General features: G+C 43.6%; 1 protein-coding gene across 3 annotated transcripts in view; it reads left to right on the forward strand.

The window, feature by feature from the left end:
• The window catches only part of Chd7 (chromodomain helicase DNA binding protein 7), a 182,693-nt gene that overhangs the window by 111,771 nt on the left and 49,037 nt on the right, over positions 1–21,885 (forward strand). For all 3 annotated transcript variants that reach the window (XM_052176045.1, XM_052176047.1, XM_052176046.1), the window contains exons 4-7: positions 2,306–2,447; positions 6,338–6,475; positions 7,509–7,574; positions 13,485–13,540. In XM_052176045.1, coding sequence (XP_052032005.1) covers positions 2,306–2,447; positions 6,338–6,475; positions 7,509–7,574; positions 13,485–13,540 — 402 coding nt within the window. The remainder of the gene's footprint in view (positions 1–2,305; positions 2,448–6,337; positions 6,476–7,508; positions 7,575–13,484; positions 13,541–21,885) is intronic.

A 21,885-nucleotide genomic window follows, 5' to 3' on the forward strand; every position in this document is an offset into this window, starting at 1 on the left:
AAAGCAGTTTGAATATTAAACTTCATAGAAATCCAGATTGGCTTATTCCAAAACCATAACGAGGACTTTGCCCTGGTTTATAAAGTGTTTGGGTGGCCACTAAAGATCCCTTAGTCTTTTTCTGACTTCTTAGGGTTCTTGGTTTGTATACTGGTGGGTGGGAGAGCCTACCTGTCCCTCAGCACGAATGCCGTGAGCTCTAATGAGTTTGCCTCTCGCAGTAATCAGAACTCAAGGTGCTTGCCTGGCCTGGGAGGTTTTTGTCTAAGCATTTGGAGAGGTCCTGTCTGACTTTCAGCCATCTTGGAAGTTCCGTACAGCTCATCCTTGGATAGAGCAGATGGAAAGTCATTAGTGTTTCTGTCCCCCAGCAAATAGATGTTTCCTCAAACCTGGCTCTGGGCACCAACCAGACAGTCAGCTTTTGCTCCTGCAGGATGCCGCATGCGAGGCCCAAAAGCCCCCAGACGTGAACTCCACCCGTCACTCGGTTGATTGAGGTCACCGCGGAAAGCACGCCCTGCCAGCTCAGTTTACCTGGCAAGTGCTTCAGCTCTTTGACAGACCTACCTCTGATTTAAACAAATTCGAGAAATATGTAAAGTTTTGGAAGCAGTTTTGCACTGATTTGATAAAAGAAACCACAAAACACTGCAGCGCAGGTGTTGAGAATGTTTGAAAGCTGATTGAGGGAAGCAGATGGCTTTAGTCAGTGGCATCCAGCCAAAAGAGCAGGTGCTGGTCATGTGACCGCTGGTTACCAGGGTAATCTGATTGCTCTTGGCGTGCAGATGAAAGGAGAGGGGCCCAGCGTTCAGCTGTAGTATTGTATAATTTGTGGCAGTTAGAGCGGAAATAAATGCTGGAAATGGAGCCTCATGGTAGGGGAGACTTCTGTCAGTGTGTAGCGTAAACACCAGGACACTCTCCTCAGGAACTGCTGCATGAATTTTTTAATTTAAAAAATATTCTGCTGTCTGTGGATCTCTGACTTAGTCACACACACATACACACACACACACACACACACCCTTTTTTCCGTAAACAAAATTTTTGAAATGTAATTGCTATTTCTGGTCATCTGGAATTTTTTTTCAGTTGTTTCCTGATGTAGCTGTTTGCTATGCTAAAATGCTCATGTATCAAATTAAGGTCCCAGTATGTAAAAACAACAAGTTTAAGATGATCAAAACCATATTAGTGGAGAAGACTGCTATAGGTGTGTGCCGGAAATGCTATTGACACACGTTGGAAGGGTCTGACGTGACACATCTGAACTTAGAATCATTAGCTACTGTAGCCTCCTCCTAACAAAGTCTTTGCCTGTGTTCAGATTGTTTTCTGGGTTGTATATATAACACATGGTCATTGATGTTAGAAAGTCTTGAGTCCAGAGTATAGATTAAAGGGAACACTGAGTGTTTGCTCTAAAAGTATGGTGAGGATGGGTTTTGGGGGTGGGGGATAAGCCAAGAATTTTCTTTTTCTCAGAGTGTGCTCATGTGTTTTGGTTTATCATTCAAATCTACTGGTGTTTCTCAGGAACATGGAAAGGGAGCTTCAGTTATTGGTGAGACACAAGCACACACTTATAATTTCAAAGACTTAGCTTTTGGTAGAAATGCTAATTGTTGGGCTGGTGGGGGAGAGAGAGAGAGAGAGAGAGAGAGAGAGAGAGAGAGAGCACTTGCGCCCACCCCCCTTGTTCAGTTGCTAGCACTGGGGGGAAAATGAAGGCCAAATGCAATTATCCCTCCAAAATGCTTAGTGCCAAAAGAAAACTTACTTGTAAACAGTAACACCGAGTTAAATAAAATTATGTATTTCTAGGAAATGAATTTTTAGTATGCATTTGTAAATGTGATACTAAAAAATCCACTATTACTGGTCACCATAGGACTTAAAAATGACTATGTAAAAGTCTGTGCCACAGAAATAAGGATATAGTCATTAGATGGTATTTTTTCCTTTGGTTAAGGTATTTGTCTCTACCTGACTTTCTAGCAAAGACACACTTAGCTTTTTGTTACAGCTTGGTGCGTCAGCAGGGGCTGGGGGCAGTACTCATGAAGTGCTTAGAGTTCTACATTCAGTTCTGTTTCAATGGGTGAGGAATTTGCTGAAGGCCATCAATTATAAGTTTTGTTGTCAAACCCTAATTAGGAGTACCATCTAATGAAAAGGCCCGACACCATCGACAGGGCCTTTGCCTCCACTCTTTATGAGCAGAAAGAGAAGATTTGGGGTATGTGGGAAACCATTCCGAGAAAGTGTACGCTAAGTGATGATGCACTTTGAATTCTAGTAATAAGAAGCCGGATTCAGAAGCAAGTGCTCTGAAGAAAAAGGTCAACAAAGGAAAAACAGAAGGTTCTGAAAATTCAGACTTGGACAAAACACCCCCACCATCCCCTGCCCCCGAAGAGGATGAAGACCCAGGTGTCCAGGTAACCCCATTATTCCCCTCCAGGCTCCAGCTGGGGAGTGGGGTAACTTTAGCCACATGTAAAGCATACAAGGTCTCCCCCCCCCAACCCCCAGCTGTGTTGTCAGGTGTGCATGCGATGTCCTTATTGTTGTCTGAACATTATATCCATCTTGAAGAAAACCAGGGCCCACAGAAACTCCGCTCACTCTGGGGACCTGCTGAGCTTTGAGATTGCAAAGAGCTGCGTTTATTTCCATGAATGTATGTCTTGATGTTTATGCTGTCTTAAGCATTTTTAGCATTGCTATTATATCACTTCATTTAAAGTGTCATTCTCATTTAAATTTTTTTGTATGTTTGTTTGTTTTTTTGGATTTGTTCCCCACCTCCCCCCGAACCCCCCCCACCCCACCCCCCACCCCGAGACAGGGTTTCTCTGTATAGCCCTGGCTGTCCTGGCTCACTCTGTAGACCAGGCTGGCCTCGAACTCAGAAATCCACCTGCCTCTGCCTCTGCCTCTGCCTCCCAAGTGCTGGGATTACAGGTGTGCGCCACCACCGCCCGGCTTCATTTAAATTTTTTAAATAAATTTGGGTTTTTTTTTGTCAATTTTTATTTGATTTCTCCTTCTCCCTCCTGTGTGTGTGTGTGTGTGTGTGTGTACATGTGTGCACATTCATGTGGAGGCAAGAGGCCACCCTCAGGTGCCATTCTTTAGGAGCCAATGTGTGTTTGAGACAGGATCCCTCACTGTCGTGGATTTGTAGCCTTGGCTGGCCTGTGAGTCCGAGCGTTTGTCTCCACTCCCCTAATGCTGGAATTGTGAGCATGTCTCTCCGCACCATGGCTCTGTTCAAAGGAACGAAGCTGAGGCCTCATGCTTGCAAGGCAAGCGCTTTTCCGACCGAGCTGTCTATCCTGCACCAAAACACACTTTGCAGCTTATCGATATTACATGGTCAGGGGTGTGATATATTCATGGTAGAATTTTGATGAATGAGTCAGTGACTTTGCCAACTGGCTCGGTGTTAGATTCTCCTGAGCTCTCAAAGTAAATAGTACGGATTTGGGTTCTTGTGTGCGAAGCTCACTGCCTTCACTATTTGGACTGACAGAGTACTCAAAAGTACGCATGGCAGTTGTGAATTATTTCCTTGATAGGTTCCCTGGAAGCACGCCAGCCTGGTCCTTTGGGATGGCTGGGAATGTGGCTTGTGCAAGTGACATCCGAATTCTCAGGGAGCACTTACTGCTGAGTCCCATTGGGATAGGCAGCCAGCCCTCAGAGCCCAGTTGGGCCTCCTCTGACCTGTAATGTACTCTCGAGTCTTCCTACCCAAGGCCCAAGGGCCTAAGTCCGGCTTCAGTGCTGCATTCTTCTTGAGTAGAACAGCCTGCGAGAAGGGCCCGAGAGGGTAGAATGGTTGAAGATGGTTGTGCGCTACTGTGTGGGCGCAGGGACTCGAACCTGGGTCCTCCACAGTAGCAACACGTGCCCTCAACCACCACACCATCTCTCCTCTTAAAAGTTGCTTAAGGAGTTTAAGACTAAAAATTTTTAATAAAATCCATTGTATCCTGGAGGTTGTTTTGTCTTAATTTGTGCTTAAAGTAGGGGCTTTGCAACAAGAATATCTGGACAGTATTAAGAATTATTCTCACAGGCCGGATGTGGTGGCGCATGCCTTTAATCCCAGCACTTGCCAGTTTGAGGCCAGTCTGGTCCACATAGCAAGTTCCAGGCCAGCCAAAGCTACCGAAGGAGACCCTGTCTCAAAACAATAGAATTATTTCCCATTAGGTTAATTTCCTCACCACTTTACAAGCACAGCTTCTATTTTTTTTTTTTTTTTTAAATAGAACTGACTGAGGTTCTGTAGGGGGTGGGTATTAGTCCCTCCTTTCCCTTTCTCTCCAGTCTCCTTCCTTCCCATTCACCTCCCCACCTCTCCTTTTTCTCCCTGTATTTCAGGCAGGGAAAAGGGCTCAGCAGTCCAAATCAAGCTCAGAGCTTCTGTCTCCTTGTCTCAGAATAACAGTTCTGTATTCAGCAGCCAGAGTCAGGCACGGCCACAGAGAGCGCCAGAGACAGGAAGTGATGCAGGCTTCCTCCTGGTTACTCTTCTTCCTGTGGTGCATCTGTGAGGGGCTCGGAGTGAAGAGTTTCAAATGCCCTGGTTGGTCATCAAAAGTAAATGACATGTTAATGACTCTGACTCTTCCACAAGGTGTGGCCACAGCAAGGCCACATTTTATTTTTCTCCTCAGGACACACCGATTTTAACCAAAAGCAGGTTAAATCACATGCTCCTCCTGGTGTGATGCGGTGCGGTGCATCGGGCTTGCCCTGACAGATCACACTGTCTGTGCCATACCTTCTTCATATGTCTGATGGACATTTTGCTTCCTTCTATCTTAATGCTGGGCTGTAAAATAGATGAAACTCTTTAAAAAGCAGCAGTTCACAATTCTTAGAAAAATGTTTGTGCCCAAGATTTATTGGTGACATCATCATCCTTTCATTATGAATTTCGATTTTTTGCTCATTATTTTAAAAAAAAGGATTTTTCTTTTAGGACAGAAATTACGATGCTCTGCCCCTCCCCCACTCCTGTCTTTTCATTCAGAACTTTATTCCTAGTAACACTTAGTATTTCTTCAGTTTTTTTTTTTTTTTCCTGTTAGCAGAAGCATGCACAGGTATCTTCTTCTTGAGTATTTCTCAAGAAGTAGAGAAATGAAACGCTGTGCATTATGCTGAAGCCACAGATTCTCTTCATTTCCAGAGGTTTGTTGCCCGTCTACACATCCAGAGACACAGTTTGCATTTGTCTCAAGTAGAATCAGAAGCTACTTTTGCTGTTGCATGATTTGCTTTCATTCCTCGCTTTACCGTGGGCAGATTTCCACATCCATCACATAGCTTCCCAGAAGTAGAGCTGGTGGGCCACAGGCTCCGTCGTCCTGTCCTGGGTTGTGTTTGACCGCAAGCATAACCGCTTGCCAACTGTCATACTGATTACCAATCTTCGACATTTTAAGGCTTCCATCTTAGCCTCTGTGTCCAAACATTAAGCGGCATGGTAAAAATTTGAACTGGAACTGCTGTGGCACACAACTTCAGTCTAAGTGTTTGGGAGACAGAGACAGATCTCTAGGGTGTTGGAGCCTGGCTTGGTTTAGTTGTGATTTTCAGGCCAGCTCTGGCTACATTGTGAGAATCTGTCCCCAGATAAACAAACAAACAAAAATCTCCACCCTACTTATCAAAGCTACTCAGTATGAGTTGCACATCTCAGTTCCCACTCCTTCTGCCTCCTTCTCCAGGACTGGGAATTGAACCCAGGGCTCTGTGCATGCTGTGTAAGTGCTTATCACTGACGTGTACATCCCCAGTCCTTGACTGTTTCTTTTAAGCCCCAAATTAAAGTACATTGGAATACCTTGAGAAATAACAGTATAACAGTATTTGCATTAACCGTCATAGCCTGTAGATTCTTCTCCAATGCACCATTGCTGGTGGACTCTCTACATTAAAACTTTCAGTCATACAAAAACAGAGACGAGTGTGCTAGACTCCCACAGTTCCGCTGTGCACCCCTGGGGTTGCCCCGCCCTCAATGGAGATGGCGGGGTGTGTACACAGGTATGTGCCTGTGTGTTCTTGTCGAAGGGACTGCTGTTCAGAGCAGCAGAGCTACAAGTTCCCGGGACCCCAGATCTCCAGTTAATTACTCTGGTTATCATAACGGTCTTTTCACTCAGGACATTCAGGATGAAAATTGCTGCTTTTTCTTTAAGATTTAGAAATGGAAGGAAGGAAAACAGTCCAGCTACTGTGTATCCTGTGTGTCATAAAGCCCCAAAGCCCACCCTTTAAAACTCACTCTGTTGGCCTTCTGTTGTAGAAGAGGCGGTCCAGCAGGCAGGTGAAGAGGAAGCGATACACTGAAGATTTGGAGTTCAAGATTTCTGATGAGGAGGCAGATGATGCAGACGCTGCTGGAAGAGACTCCCCCTCCAACACCTCGCAGTCAGAGCAGCAGGTCAGCGGCCAGGCTTGTGCCGTTTCCCATGTACTTTCAAGGTGGACTGGAAACCTCATACCTGAAAGCCTAGCAGTTTCTGTGGCAGAGGTGGACTCTGAACAGGGGACGCCCTGCTAGTGCTGCCTGAGGTGTTGTGGGAAATTTGCTGTTTAGTAGTTTCTTAAAAAGCTCTGCTCGCTCAAATGTATTTTTACACAAGGCTATGATATGTAATTTGACACAATTTTGGAGAATTAATGGTCTCCGCCGAGGAAGAGTCTGAGCTGGAATATGAAGCGCTGAAGTTCCCTCTGAGAATTCAGTGCTGTAGCTCCTGGAACTGGAATAAACCGCTCAGGCTCATCTCCGGCTGTTTGGCACCGTCAGAACCCCTTTATGACATTACTGCCCTGGAGTACCCAGCAGGGCACACTTTATTTTCTGTGCAATGTAAATGATGGGTAAAATAGTTTGTATGTAGCGCGGGTAGTAACAGAATTGATTATTGCAAAGATTTTATTTATTTATTTATTTATTTATTTTGCTATTACTGTACTTTAGTTAACAAACGCGTCGCCAGTTGCAAGGCCCTGTTAAATGCAGCTTTGTGCTTAGTCGGCCATTTGTTCTCTGTTAAACTGTTGTACAGTGTTGTGTACAACCTCTGTCAGAGAGAGCTGCCTGCAGACACTGAGCAGAGGGAGTGTTCACTCCACGAATATAGATGTAGAAAAGTTGCTTTTGACCGGCTGTCATGCACAGATTACTTTTTCTTAGCAGCCGGAGTGAGTGTTTTGTGGCTTCAGGGATTGTGCTTGTCTCCATAATTAACCACACAATCAGGAAGTCATAAGCACACCCTTCCTTTGCTTCTCAGTCACATGAGGTTTTTCGTGTTTTTAGTAATTTTTCCCACTGTTAACTTTGGACCCTGTGGTTTAAAGGGCAGGGAGGCGTGGCGGAAGGGAGCGCTTTCCCATTTGCCTTTAAATGTAGCACAGGTCAGTCGGCTTTCCATTTGGATTGGTGGATACCACTTTCTCTTTTTCAGGAATCTGTTGATGCAGAAGGCCCAGTGGTGGAGAAGATTATGAGCAGTCGCCTAGTGAGAAAGCAGGTGAGCGCCGTGCGCGAAGGCGGCATCCATCCGCGTGGGGTGGTCTGTGGCTGCACGCTGCCCTTTTGAGATTCCATTATGGCGTGGGGTATGGGGGTGTGCAGGAAGATCAGGAGTTCGAGGCCAGCCTGCTGAGGCCAGCTTGTTCTACATGTGACCATTTCTCAAAAAAAAAAAAAAAAAAAAGCCAAAAAACAAAATCAACTACAAAACAAACAAAAACTGAAGAAACGGCAAGCCCGCTCTTACCATAAGCTGAAGTGTCTGGTGATCCTTCTGATCCGCTCTGATATGCTAGGCCAGTGCAAGCTGCGGGATGGGTGATTGCTCTGGGATGAAATCAGAACTCCATTAAGCAATGGCATTAAGATGTATCAACCTATGTAACCCTTTTTGGAGAAGGCAAGAAACTCAAAAGAAATGTTTTAGGGTTATAGACGTACAGACTGCCTTTTTAATTAAAAAAAGGATGTTCATAAGAAGCCCTTACTTGGGAGCGCTCAGCAAGTTCTGTCCATTACTGGGGCAAGCAGACATTTTATCAGGCTGCGCACCACTTTTCGCATATATAACTTAATGTGTCGAGTATCTTTATTACCGATACGGTTTATATTGATAAGCAGAAGTGCCAGTGGGCAGTGGGCAAGCTCGCAGCCAAGGGACGTTAGAAAGGAGAACGCCAGGATGTTCTCCGGCCACTGGAAATTCTCTGCTCCGTGTTGGTTGCCTTCTTGCCCACGTCGGGAAATGCTGAGCTTGTGTCTCTAGAACGTGGGAACTGTGGATGTGTGTCAGCCTCAAGCCTGAGTAGCCCTTGCTGTGTTTTGGAATGTAGAGCAGATGTGGTTTCTTTTAGTAAAATGAATACAAGGTATAGTTTCCCAGAGGACAAGAGAATCATGGGACTTAGGTGCTGTCCTAAAGCTTATCAACTATCAGATGAGGGAAAATACAGACAGACAGAGAGAGGGACAGACACTCAGACAGACGGACAGAAGCACCGCTATCAGCAACAAAGTACTGGTGAGCACAGACATTCAACACAATCATTTCTGCTAATGCCTCATCTGCTGGGGCTGAAGAGGTAACCAAGCAATCAGGAAGGAGCGCTTCCTGCTTCCAGAGGACCTGAGTTCAGTTCCCAGCACCCCTTTTTGAATGTCTCAAAACCACCTATAATGTAACTCCAACTCCAAGTGACCGATGCCCTCTCTGACCTACAGTCACATATGTTCACACACTCTGACACATACATAAAAATAAAACTCATATTTTTTAAACTGAGAGCTCATTGAGATACCCTTGCCCCAACAGTAGGCTCGTGTCTGCCTCTCACTGAGGCTTGCTTTCTTCTTATGTACTCAGGATTCGCACACTTATCGGCTTACACACCACATGCTCCTGTAAACACTATCTGGAGCAACAAGTCAAGGTGCTTCAAATCGGGTGTGAAGGTGGGGTGTGTAGGACACCCTGGGTGACTGAGTTTGTAGCTTCATGCCCTGATGGATCAAATGATAAAAACCAAGCCAGGTTTGTCACCTGTTGAAACAGACACGAGCACTTCTTAACTCGTCAGAAAGGTCTCCTTTTTCCTAATGTCTCTAGAACTGTTAATTTGTGAGTACAGATATATGATAAAATTTAAATAGTTGGCATGTTCAAAGAGTGGTCCTTTTCACTGAATTGATGTGACTGGAGTAAAATAGCTTGTTGTTGGGATGGGGTACACTAATTTCTGTGGGACTGATAGTACTTCAGCAGGCATGCTTAGCAGGGTTAGAGTTGAAGTGTTAATTGGCTTTATTATAATACCATAGCTAGTGAGATTATACTTGGTGTGGACACGGCTTCTCTTTCTGTTTTGCCTGCTTCAGAGAACTTAGTTTTTCCCTTCTGCCTGCCTTTACTGGCAGGTGCCCATGGATTAAGAATTGATATCCCCATCGTCTATGAACAGCCCCGTGTGGCTTACTGGAAGGCATTAGATGTCATTGCAGATGTGCATGAGGATGGAGCATTTATTGCAGTGGTTCTTAGCCTTCCTAATGCTGCAACCCTTTAACACAGCTCCTCGTGTTGTGGTGACATCCCCAACCAGAAAATTTTTTCATTGCTACTTTATAACTGTAATCTATGGTTTGTAATGTTAAGTATCTGACAAGCAGGGTGTCTAATACTTGACCCTCAAAGGGGTCATGACCCATGAGTTGAGAACCACTGATTGGTGGACTTGGTGAATCTGGGAATGGAGAAAATTGGTGGAAAAAGTTCTCGGGAAGACAGGAACTGTCTGAAAGTAAGGAGAGCCCACGGCTGCTCCTCTGTTGCTGCTGCCTCTCAGAGGCTCCTAAAAATCCATCAGAAGTACCGAGCATGAACAGGCGCTAACTCTTTAATCTGCTAATGCTCTCAACATCCGCTGCTTTAAGTTATCGATTTTAAAAATTGATAACAGGGGACAATATTGCACATGGAAACAAAAAGAAATTTGAGATTTTCTTCTGGATTCTAGCTATGCTTCCTATTACCATGAATAATTTAAGAATTGTCTGTGAAAAGACAGCTCGTGCGTGCTTTCTCTCTCTTTCTGTCTCATGCACATGCGCACGTGCATTTGTTTCTGTCTGTGTGTCTCTGTGTGGCTGTCTGTCTGTCAGTACCATGGAACCTGTGAGCTCTCAGGCCTGTTCTGAGTGTGCTAACATAGGAGGAGCGCAATGTGTTCCAAAGCCACTCTCCTCCATCCCTGGAGCACCACGAGGCTGGGGATCCATTATGATGGAGTTCTGTAAACTCAGATGGTTACCTGGGAGAACACCTCAGCTTAGCATACAACAAATGGGCGTGTCTTGGCATTTAAATACTGTCCTAAACACAAGTTAATATCCCCAAGACCTAGGGGAGAAGGGGGTCTTGTATGTGAATGTTGAGTTATGTTTGAATATGTGCATGGGTGTTTAGAGTGCATAGGAGTTTTATTTTCCATATTTAGTTACAGCATTTTCTACATGCTATCTATCTATAGAAAATAATCAAAGTCCTTTTTTGGATCATAAGGTCAGAAGTATCTTAGACGCAGATTTTGGATGAACTATATTCTATTCCCTAAAATTTATTTAACATGATATGTTTTCTCCATAAGAAGTTACTTTGAATTATCCAGGATAAGTGAACCAAACAATAAAAAAGTAGAACATTTTATAAAATTAAGGTCTTAACCATATTCCCTAGAATATCTTTATTTTCTCACTAAGTAGACTGTGACTCACAATCTCTGTTGGAGTATAAACTATATTAGACCAGAAGCGGTTTATTATTTTTGTCTGGATTCTTTTTCAATTTTTGTTCATTATTTGTATAGTTTTGAGTAGGGGAGACAATCTAATTTTTAAAAGGCTACTCCTTCTTTGAGGGTGCAAGTTATGTGCTGGGGGCTGTTTCAGCCCACGTTATAGAAGTAGGCTCCTTGCCTGATGTAAAGTTCTTTGTCACATGAACAGAGACAAATATGTTAATACATCCAAACATCAAGCTTCATATAACTTACAAAGATGGTTTTTTTATACTATAAAATGGGAATGAAAGGCATACCCATTTTTCAAATGTCTATTGAACACATGAAAATGCTCAGAGCACTGTCAAGTTGAACAGTAGCTGGCCAAGGAGTAATGTCAGTGTTGTGTGTGTGTGTGAAGTTGTATGTACCCATCATTCAGTGAGTCTGCAGAGTATGGTAGTTTTTGCACACTGGCAGTGGTAGTGCGGGCTGTTGGAGGATGGACAAAGAAGATAGATGTCTTTAGTGAGTTCTTCAAGAGAGCCATGAATCAGCATCCTATCAGGAGAGCTGTACATCCATGTGAGATGTTGCTAGAAACAGCTGTAGTTGAAGCCACAAAGAATGTGGCCTTGTTACATGTATGGCCAGGTACACAGAAGACAGCCTTTTGTTTACTTGGGGACATGTACAAGTCACAGGCCCCGCAGTGGTTCTTCACCAGTTCCAGGAGCTGCTAACCGGAGTCTCACAATCCTTTTGCTTCTCCCAGACAGTTCCAGATCTTGTTGCCGGGAGAGTTTCAGCAGGTTCCTCCTGGAGTAGGTGATCGTGACGAGAAAGTGGGTCTTACTGCATTTGAGACAGATGGCTTTCAGGGAGCAGAACGGAGCTAGAGTACAACCAAGTTCTGCTGCTGAAGGTTCGGGTCTGCGTGTTTTAGTGACAGAATTATGGGACCCTGAGCCCATTAAGACCAAGGCAGAAAGGACAGCATGGAAGGAGAGAGAGGAAATGACGTCGCATATAGATGAGGGCTTGTTTGATCCCACCCGGAAGGTGTGTTGTTTTCAAAAATTTACAGAGATATGGAAGATTGCACTCCAGGTTACTGCAGATCCATTTTGAGTTGACTTTAGGATGTGCCGTAAGACTCCTGCTGGCCGGCTGCTTTCATCTTTAGTTTCCTCCTGGAAACTCAGATTCTGTATAAATGTTATGCATCTTGTACTGAGTAGGATGAAGGACTAGTGGGGCTGGAAATGGGGAGTCAGGTCAGAGCTGGAGCATCACTTGAAGCAAAGAGAGCAGCGAAGTGACCTGGGTTTTTGTGATGCCTCTTGTGTATGTGCTCATTTCCTTTCGTCTTGGATAAATAGAAGCTGAATGTGTTGATTTAAAAAGCTGTGTTATGGGTAGGGCCTTTCATAAGCCCACTAGGGTAGAAGGAGATGTTGGAGGTGTTGGCCACACGCTAGAATATCTAGGCTTCTCATTGGTGAGAATCAGTTTAAAGTGCAGACTTAATTGAAACTGATAAAAGGTTTGAGATTATAGTCTTCAACTGTGGTTTGGGTATTACATATGGAGGCCAGCCCGAGAGCCCTCCCTCCGTCAGCCTCCACACCGCCTCCTGTTTGGCCCCGTCCCTGTTCCCACTCACCTCACTGTCTTCAAAGATCTGTGAGGCCACACGGCTCCTATGCTGGGCGGTCTCCCGGACTCTCACAGAAGCGCAAAAGAACTTCCTGAAACGTGGGTAAAGGACATTTATGATTTACGTCTTTGCTTTATCTGCTCAAACACTTATAAGAAAATGACATCTTACAAATCGTTTCACACCCTAAAAACAAAAGTGAAAAGGAAAAGAGAGATTTCTGAACCATAACCTCATGTTGTCTTCGGTACCTTCTGGAAGCCGTCTGACCGCCTAAAGCTCGTGGCTTGGTGGACGTGCATCGCAATTTTAACCCACCTAAATGTGGGATTGGAAGTGTTAATTTTATTTGGCTGCCGTGTGTGTGAGACATCTTGTCTGAGAGACTTTAATTGTTCCACTGAGTAAAACTCCGAACCATGAGTCGTGATGCCCTTGGTCCCACCTAAGAACAAGGTTTCCTTTTATATGACTTCTTGTTTAGAGTTATTAACTATATGGAGAAATAAATGTCTTTTAAATATTTTAAAACATTACAAAACCCACAATGTAAAGTTGCCATGAGGCAGCCAAAAATAATACATATGGCATTCAGGAGAGCAGTTGCTAATTGGCTGCTGCCTGAGAAAATGGTACACTTGGCGTCTCCTTACCACTGCGGGTTTGGCAGGGTGCCAGGCTCGGGGTCAGGTTGTTGTGAATGAAGCTGCATGTGGTTAGGGAGGAGTTAAAATGATTCATGCCGTACAGTCACAAGCACACTGAGTGGAGCCGCGTGCACGCGCCTCAGGACGGCAGTCCCCACAGCCTGGGCTGCCTACCGAGGCTTCCCGTGCACCCCTCTCTCCAGGCAGGTCACCCCCACCCTGGGCATCAGGGCATCGCGTCCCGAGGTGGGAGGGAGTACGAGGCTGCTCTTGAAATCTTCCGTGCGTGATCTTGAAGCGTGTACCTAAATCTTCTTTCTTTGCAGAAGGAATCTGGCGAGGAGGTAGAAGTTGAAGAATTTTATGTGAAGTACAAAAACTTGTAAGTAAATTGTTCCTCTTTTCAGTGGAGAAGGGTATGCCTGGACTCCAGGACTTTCTAAGAACTGTGAACATGGAGAGTCTGATAAGGTTTCTTTGGTGCCTCAGAAAGGCTGTTTCTTCCTAACTTTGTTATGTGTGGTGCTTTGCAGATGTTTCTGTAGAAAATATTTAATGTGTAAAAGTTGACTAACTTTCTCATATAAGCAAGAAGGTCGTTGTAGACAGAAACATCTGAAGTGATCATAGTGAAATAAAGTAAAAGCTGTCCGCCCCTTAGAGTGGCTCACTCTCATGGCTGTCCCTGTTCCTGCGTCTGTGATGAGAACTTTGTAGCCCCTCCAAAGCCTGGCAGTTCAGGGCAGCCCTCTGGCTTTAATGCAGTAAGCGCCGACTTTATGTGGATTGCTTTCCAATATGTGTTTAGTGGGTTTAGTTTAGTTTTAATCTGAATGGAGAAACACAGCAGCCTTGAGCCTGCCATGGGTCTGTGTGCTCACAGTGGCCAGCCAGCGTGGTGTTCAGGATTGGCCATTACTCGCCTGAAGAAGACCGAGGCTCTTCCTAACCAGACAAACAGCTGAGGGCAGATACCTTCGCTGACCACAGATCTGCTTTTCTCTGCTTTGCTGTTCTGAAGACAGACCCTAAAGTCCGGATGAATCGGTCCTGGGTTTTTAAGGAGGACTTTTAGTTAGGAGTTGCTATGAAAATACCCTAAGAAAGTACATTGCCCTAAGAAACTGTGACCTTTTCTCTGCTTTTGTCCCTTTGGTTCGTATTGTGTAAATACAAGGTCATGCTTCTGAGGAGGTAAGCAAAACATTAGGTAAAATGATGAAGGTGTCTCTCCGTCTTACCGTGAGAGTTAGTGAAACAAAGTCAGCAGTATAAAATAAAATGCATAATAAATGTCGGCTGTCATCAGCACCATGAGTTTATGTCTATGCAAATTGTTCGTATGACGTGATTTCCTGGGGGGGGGGGACTCCTTAAGGAGAGAAACCAAATAGGCGAAGAGGGGGTAAGCTAAATGAGCTAGCTGCAAGGGGGATTCCTTTGGATGTGTTGAGTCAGATGGAGGACTGAGGGTAAGTGTTGATTGACATGCAATTGCACCAATAGATGATAGGCATTGGTAAAGTGTTGATTGACATGTAATTGCACCAATAGATGACAGGCTCCAGAGACAGACTAGCAGTGGGACCTACGGGTTGCCATCCATTCCCCTGTGGGAAGGTGCAAAGACAGCACAGGGCACCTCTACCAAGCCAGGAGAAGAGTTAGCAGACAAGTTTAAGGGAGGGAGGACTAAGCTGGTTTTCTGTGCACTATTGATGCACAGATGAGAGGGAAATTAAGCTTCCCACGAGGTTTTTATTAACTAGTTTTGATGCTAATTCAGATTTGTAGGAAAGTTTCAAAAACAGTAGGATGGATTGTTTTATTGTGATTAATCTGTATCTGAAATACTTGGAGATTGTTAAATATGGTGATATTTACTAAGTCAGCTGATCATCCCTTCCAAGTGGAATTCTGGGGCTTTTAACTTAACGATGGCCTTTATTCTCCACCTGGCTAATTCATAGCCAGGGGGGGGGTCATTTTTTTTTTGAGATTTGGATTCTTCTCTCTGGTAGTAGTATTTATTTTGCTCACGTCACTCTGGATGTAGCTGGTGGGGTCCCTTTAAGCTGGCTCTGTCTTTTCCCTTATCCCTTTCAGAGCATTGACGCCAAAGTGTGTTTCCTGTTTGTCCTGCCTCTGCAAGTTGTAGAATCAGTTTTGGTGTTTTTGTTAGATGGAGGATATAGGAGCCAGCTGTGGGCTGTGAGCTAGGATTGTATACACACCTGCAAACACTAGCAAACATGATCTTCGGGCTCCTGTACCTTTTTTATACAGATGTGCTTACCTCTCCCTATGCACCCATCTGCCTGACAACAACACAGTGCCACCCAATGCTCCCCCAGGGCACCCTCCGCCCTTCCTCCTCTCAAGGGTAGCTATTCTCCTCTTCAACCTAAGAAGCATGGCTCTTACTGTCTGGTTGGTTTTGTTTGTTTGTTGTTGTTGTTTGGTTTGGGGTTTTGTTGGAGGCGTTGCTTTTTTTTTTTTTTTTTTTTTTTTTGGTTTTTTTGTTTTTGTTTTTGGTTTTGTTTTTGGTTTTTTTTGCAACCTTAAAATTAAGAATTCCTGAGCTGGATAGTTGGTCTACAGATTGAGTTCCAGGACAGTTAAGGCTACACAGAGAAACTCTGATTTAAAAAAACAAAACAAAACAAAACAGAGTTACTAGCTGAGTTTGGGGGTTTGTTTGTTTAGAATGTTTTATGCTAGTTTCACAGAGTTAGAGGTTAAATACCTTACTCAACGTTCCCTTTGTTCCAAGGTCTCCATCACTTCATGTTTACTCCATATAACACAGAGTTGACCAGTTTCAGTTTGCGATTTAATTTTATCTTAGAATCTCCTTTGTATTTTTAAGTTGGTGAAAATACATTACCATGAATCAGAAGTCAGAGCTATATACAAAGATAGGTGAGAAGCGCCCCTTCTGCTGTGACCTACCATTACTACCAAGCTTCTTCCTGTACTTCTTTTTTTTTTTTTTTTTCTTCCTGTACTTCTTGACACGAGTATCAGGTGTATAGGTAGGTGTGTGCACGCATAGGTGCACATGCATTTCCCTGTCTTAAAGGTTGTACAGCATTAATATACTTTTTTGCTCTTTTCCCTCTTTTAGTCCTATTCTGAACAACACTACATGAGTCTTTGTAGGAGGTGTGTTGACTTTTTTTTTTTACAGCTGCATAGTATTCCACTACATGACTGTAGTGCAGCTGTTCAATCTCCCATGTCTGTGTCCTTGTAAATAACTTCCTGCATTTTGTAGTGATAGACAGTGCCACAGTGATTTTTCTCATGCGTGCCTATATATATTTTCAGTTTATTGGATATTTACCATCAGGGTAAATTCCTTAACAACAACAACAAAAAAATAGGATTGTTATATGAAGCAAAAAAAATGTGTGTAGTTTTAAAAAAAAATCTTGTAAATTTTCTTTCGTCTATTTGTCTTGTGTGCACACATGTAAGACTACTTGCATGTATGCCTCTGCACATGAGGACCAAATTCAGCTGCCCGGAGTTGGCAGGAAACATTGTATCCCCTGAGCTGTCCTGCTAGTCCCATGCTGGTGTTGAGAGATGTACCAGACTCCTGCATACAGAGGAGTCTATGACCTCAGCCTTCCCAGCATGCTCTGCTGCCTTCTCAATCTCAGTGGCGTTTTGTTAATGTTTTCTCTTGACCGAAAGAATACCGTTTCGTAAGTTTATGACTGTCTTTTGCCACTTCTCTGGGTATGCATTTGCGCACGTTCCTACCCCTTGTGTATTGGTTTGTGAACTCTCCAGACGTGAGGGTTATCAGGCCTCTCTTGGGCCAGAAGCCGCCAGGGACCCCACTTGCTGCGTTGTTGTCTTCTACCTTTTTGTATTTATTGCAGCATAAATTTTAAAGATGAGATGGCTCAGTACTTGTGCGCAAACCTGACAACCTGAGTTTGAGCCCCAGATACCACAAGGTTGACGGGAAAATCAACACCAGAGAGTTGGTTTCTTACCAACAATGCCAACAATGGTGTCTGACCTCCACACGTGCACCAACTGACCCCTCCCATCCCCCTCAATAAATTTAAGAGTTCCATAGTTAGATTTATCAGTCTTTCATTGGCGCTGGCTTTCCAATCATTCTTCCCTATATCGCTGTGAAGGTAGGATTAGTCCACACGTTCCTCTAGTGTACGCATGATTTTTTTTCTGCTTCAAGGCACGATGCATTGTCAACAACAGAGGCCCAGCCTGAGAAATATACAGTCATTTAATTCCCTCATTGTGTGGGTATCACAGCATGTCCTTTATTAGACCTAGACAGTTCAGCTCGGTCAATCAGTATGATGCTTTGATTCAGGCAAAAGGCAGGGTAAAGATGAGCCATCTAATGCTACCGCTGCTGTACCATGGCTTGTGAGTAGTTGTGACTCTAAATAATGGGAAGGATTGCATATTGAATGCATAGCTAGGATCGTGGTTGTTGTCGGCATTATTATTACTGTATTTAACTGTGTGTGCTGCACTTTCATGCAGTTGGTAGCACAGTAAGTGTTTCTCCTTGTTTCCACAAAACACTTGGGTAGCATTACAGTGTTTATATCACCTGACCATGAGAATTTTTTAGGTCCTTTATAGGATTATGGGACCACCGTCTGCCTCACATGTGGTCTGATCACAATGTTAGATGCTACACAGCCATAGTTAAGTCTGTCTTTCCCACAGTTATTTGAGATATACACCTTGTGCAATATATCTATTTGTATCTGTACATCCTCTCTTCCTTTTTCTCTCCTGTGTAGGTGTACATGTGTTTGCATATGGAAGCATTGGGAGTCTTCTTCAATCTTGTTTTACCATATTCATTGAGTCAGATTCTCAGCTGAACCCAGTACTCTCCAATCTGGCTTTCTAGCCATCCTTGTCAGACAAGGCTTTGCCTTGTGAGCTCTGGAATTACATGTAGGCTTCCATGCCCACCTGGCATTTTAAAATGTGTTGTTTTTGTTTGTTGTTTTTTAGAAATCCAAACTCCTGAGACTCACGTCTTTGTTGGTTTAGTTAGTAGCTAAGTTAGGACGTGGGAGAAGTCAGCGCCCACACTGGAGGCAGGGACTGCAGCCGAAGCCAGGGGGGGACCGTTTTCCTGCTTGTTCCTCACGGATTGCTCAACCTGCTTCCTCAGAGAACTGAGCACCGCCATCGCACACTGAGCTGGGCCCTCCCATATCAATCATACATCAAGAAAACCACTACCGACTCTCTTAAAGGCAATCCGATGGAGATGTTTTCTTAAATGAGGTTTCTCGTCCCAGATAACTCTAGCTTCTGTCACGTTGATCCCAGCAACACCCACAAAACAACCCCACAATAGACCCCATTGTTAACTTGGTATACAAACACATCACTTATTAAATGATAACCCTTCTTGTTCATCTCTGAGATACTCCAATATTAAACAGTCCAATGTATAAAGCCCCAGACTTTATAAAAATTCAAACATTTTAAAAGTTTAGTATCTTTAAAATGTCCAGTCTCTTAAAGGTAAAAGCCTCTGTAAATATTGTCTTTAAAATATTCCAAATGTTCTTAATGGTTGACTCTGTAAGATTAAAAACAGTAAGTTATATAGTTATTTTTAAAAAGGAAGAGCCAGGGCACAGTTATAATCAGGTCAAAGCAATATGGAAGTCCAGCAGTGCAGTAAGTTCAGTATCTTACATGTGGGGTTTACTCTAGGCCAGTAGCTTCCTAATGCTGTGACCCCTTAATATAGCTCCTCATTCTGTGGTGACCCCCCCCCACAACCATAAAATTAATTTTGTTGCTACTTCATAACTATAATTTTACTACTAACTTGTAATGTAAATATCTGATATGAAGATGGTCTTAGGCGACCCTTGTGAACAGGTCATTTGACCCCCAATGGGTCATACCCCACAGGTCAAGATCCACTGCTTTGTAATTTCTGGACTCTGTAGGGGCCAAGCAGCCTTCTATCTGACCATGCCATCGACAGTATACCCGCTTGCCCCGCAGACTCAGCCTGGCTCCCCTCCAGACCTGTTACTGTCCTTGGCAGTCAGCCCATGGTACAGGCATCTCCAAAATGCTAAGATCTGTGATATAACTGGGCTACTCTTTTACCAATAGCTTTTCTTAGGCTCTCTTCAGGGACCCTGACCCTGCCACATGGTGCCAAAGCCTCAGGTTTAGCTCCACGACCCCTTCAATTCTACAGCTTCTTCTGCTATTGAGGCTGCACCTCCACTCATGTCCTGTTCTGGCTTCTCACAGCGCTCAGCCATTCTCCATGACCTCTTCATGCTTTCTAAACTAGTATCACATGTGATACTTTTACACACAAAGGTCACATCTAGCCTTGGCCCCCTCTGGACGACACAGCTTCCGTGTGCTGACCTTGAGGAAGTACTTCCTAGAAGACTTCACCTCAATGCTGGGCTCTTCATAGCTAATTCTTCAGCCCCCAACTGACCAGAAACATGGATTCTTAATTCATACCGAATGGTGCAGTAATGTTTAAGGGACTCTCAGACTTCCCTCTGAATCTTCCACCATCTGCATAGCTTTCAACAGTCTTACCTTCCGAGCTCCCATAGAACTGTCCAGTGAACTCTTGAGCACTCTGTGGTTTTGCCATCCCAGAATGCACCTATTACCACATGCCTCCTCTAAACCACATGGCCAGGCCTGTCACAGCATACCCCACAGCCTGGTACCGATATCTGTCTCCGTTAAGGTTTTTGTTGCTATGGTAAAATACCATTACCAAAAAGCAAAACATTGATTACTGAGAGGAGCCAGGGGAGCACTGTGGAGGAGGAGCTGCTGATGCAGAGGCCATGGAGGGTGCTGCTGACTGGCTTGGTCCTCGTGGCTTGCTCAGCCTGCTGTCTTATAGCACCCAGGTCCATCGGACCATAGATGGTCCTGGGTCCAAAGGTCAGTCTTTTGGAAGTATTTTCATAACTGAGATTCCCCCTTCCCAAATGACTCTAGATTGTGTTAAGTTGACAAAAAACAAAAAAACAAAAAACAAAAAACAAACAAACAAACAAACAAAAAAACAGAACAGCTTGTGTGTTTAGTTAACACACTAATCAGAAATGTGTTGAGGGCCTGGAAGACACTCCTGTGGTCAGTTTCTCTCTTCGTGTCTCAGCCTGGATTACTTGGGAGCTGACTAGTGTATTTAGTGTATTTTAATATCTGCTATGTTTCCTAGATGCTCCCTGTTTTTAAAGCTTCTGTGGGTCTTGTTGCATATTTATTTTTATACAAGCAGTCTTGTGTGAACATGTCTAGTTCCACAAGAATGCTTACTTATATTTTTTTCTCTATACTGAATTACACTTACAAATTTATATTTTAAAATATTGCCTTTGTACTGTATAGAAATCCAATAATCCTTTTAGTTGCTTCGATTCTATGTTCCTGTCTAAGAGTGTGTAAACATTTCATTATGCACATTTGTACAGTTTGTGCAGTTTGTGTTCAATTTATGGCTAAATCCTTTGTCTTTGTTGCTGTTATGAAAGAAGTTTTGTACAAGCGTAATGCCCTCTCATTGGCTACTCTTGTGAATGACGTCTGCTTATTAACTTCCATGTGCCAGTTTTATTTTCTTTTACATTACTGAATTGCTTTATTCTTTGAATTCATTTTCTGAATTGTTAGTGGGTGGGGTTTTTTTGGTGTGTGTGTGTCTGCATAATCATTTATTCCGCAAATAGAGATAGTTTATTTAATGGCATTGGCGCCTACATCAGATATGATAGTGCATAATAATGGGTATCTGTGTTTTCCTTACCCCTGATCTTTGTGGAAAAGTCTCTGTTGCATCTCTTGTCTGATGAGATCTGGCTGTATGACTAAAGCCTACATACTTAATTATGTCAATGAAATAGCAATCCATTCCTAGTATCCTATATCTTAAAACAGTTGCTATAAGCGTTGAAGTTTGTTCAAGCAATTTGAGCACCAATAGGAATGATTAATTTTTCCCCTTAGACATATATCAACATTGTATACTTTAAAATAGATATTCTAACACTGAGCCAACTGTATCATTACTGTAGGAAATCTTTCTTAGGTTTTTATTTCTTTTTTTTTCCTTCCTCTCTTCTGCCCATCTGGGGGTGCGGGAGTCTGTCTGTCCGTCTGTCCATCTGTCTGCCTGCCTGTCCGTCCATCCATCAGACGACAGCTTGCAGGAGTTGAGTCTTTTCTTTCAGAGTGTGTGTTCTGGGGCTTGAACTCAGGTCATCGGACTTGGCAGCAAGCGCCTTTTACCACTAAGCCCTCTTGCTGGCTCATCTGCTGTCTTCCTAAAACAGTATGGGACATTTGCTAGCATTTTACTTAGAACCTTTCACTAACATGTAGACATAGATGTAATTAATTTCCCCTTTGTACCATCTTTTTCAACATTACATATACATATTACTTAAGCTATTTCTTTTAGTAAAATGTCTTGAAATGAAGTTTTGTCTTGCAAAGCAAGCACACGCCATGTCTTTTATAAGGCTTCACTGAGGTAATTTAATAGTGTATTCTTCTCATAGTTGGTCCCTCCATGAACATCTGTTCTCAGTGCTGGCTAGTCTGTGAGAAAAGCCTTCTTCTGCTTTGTTGCCTTAATGAACACGAGACAGCAGGCATTCTTGTTCTGTTTCCTTTCCTCCTTCTCTCCGATTAAGTCTCCACGAC

Source organism: Apodemus sylvaticus, chromosome 3, assembly GCF_947179515.1.
Source record: "Apodemus sylvaticus chromosome 3, mApoSyl1.1, whole genome shotgun sequence".
Classification (NCBI taxonomy): Eukaryota; Metazoa; Chordata; class Mammalia; order Rodentia; family Muridae; genus Apodemus; species Apodemus sylvaticus.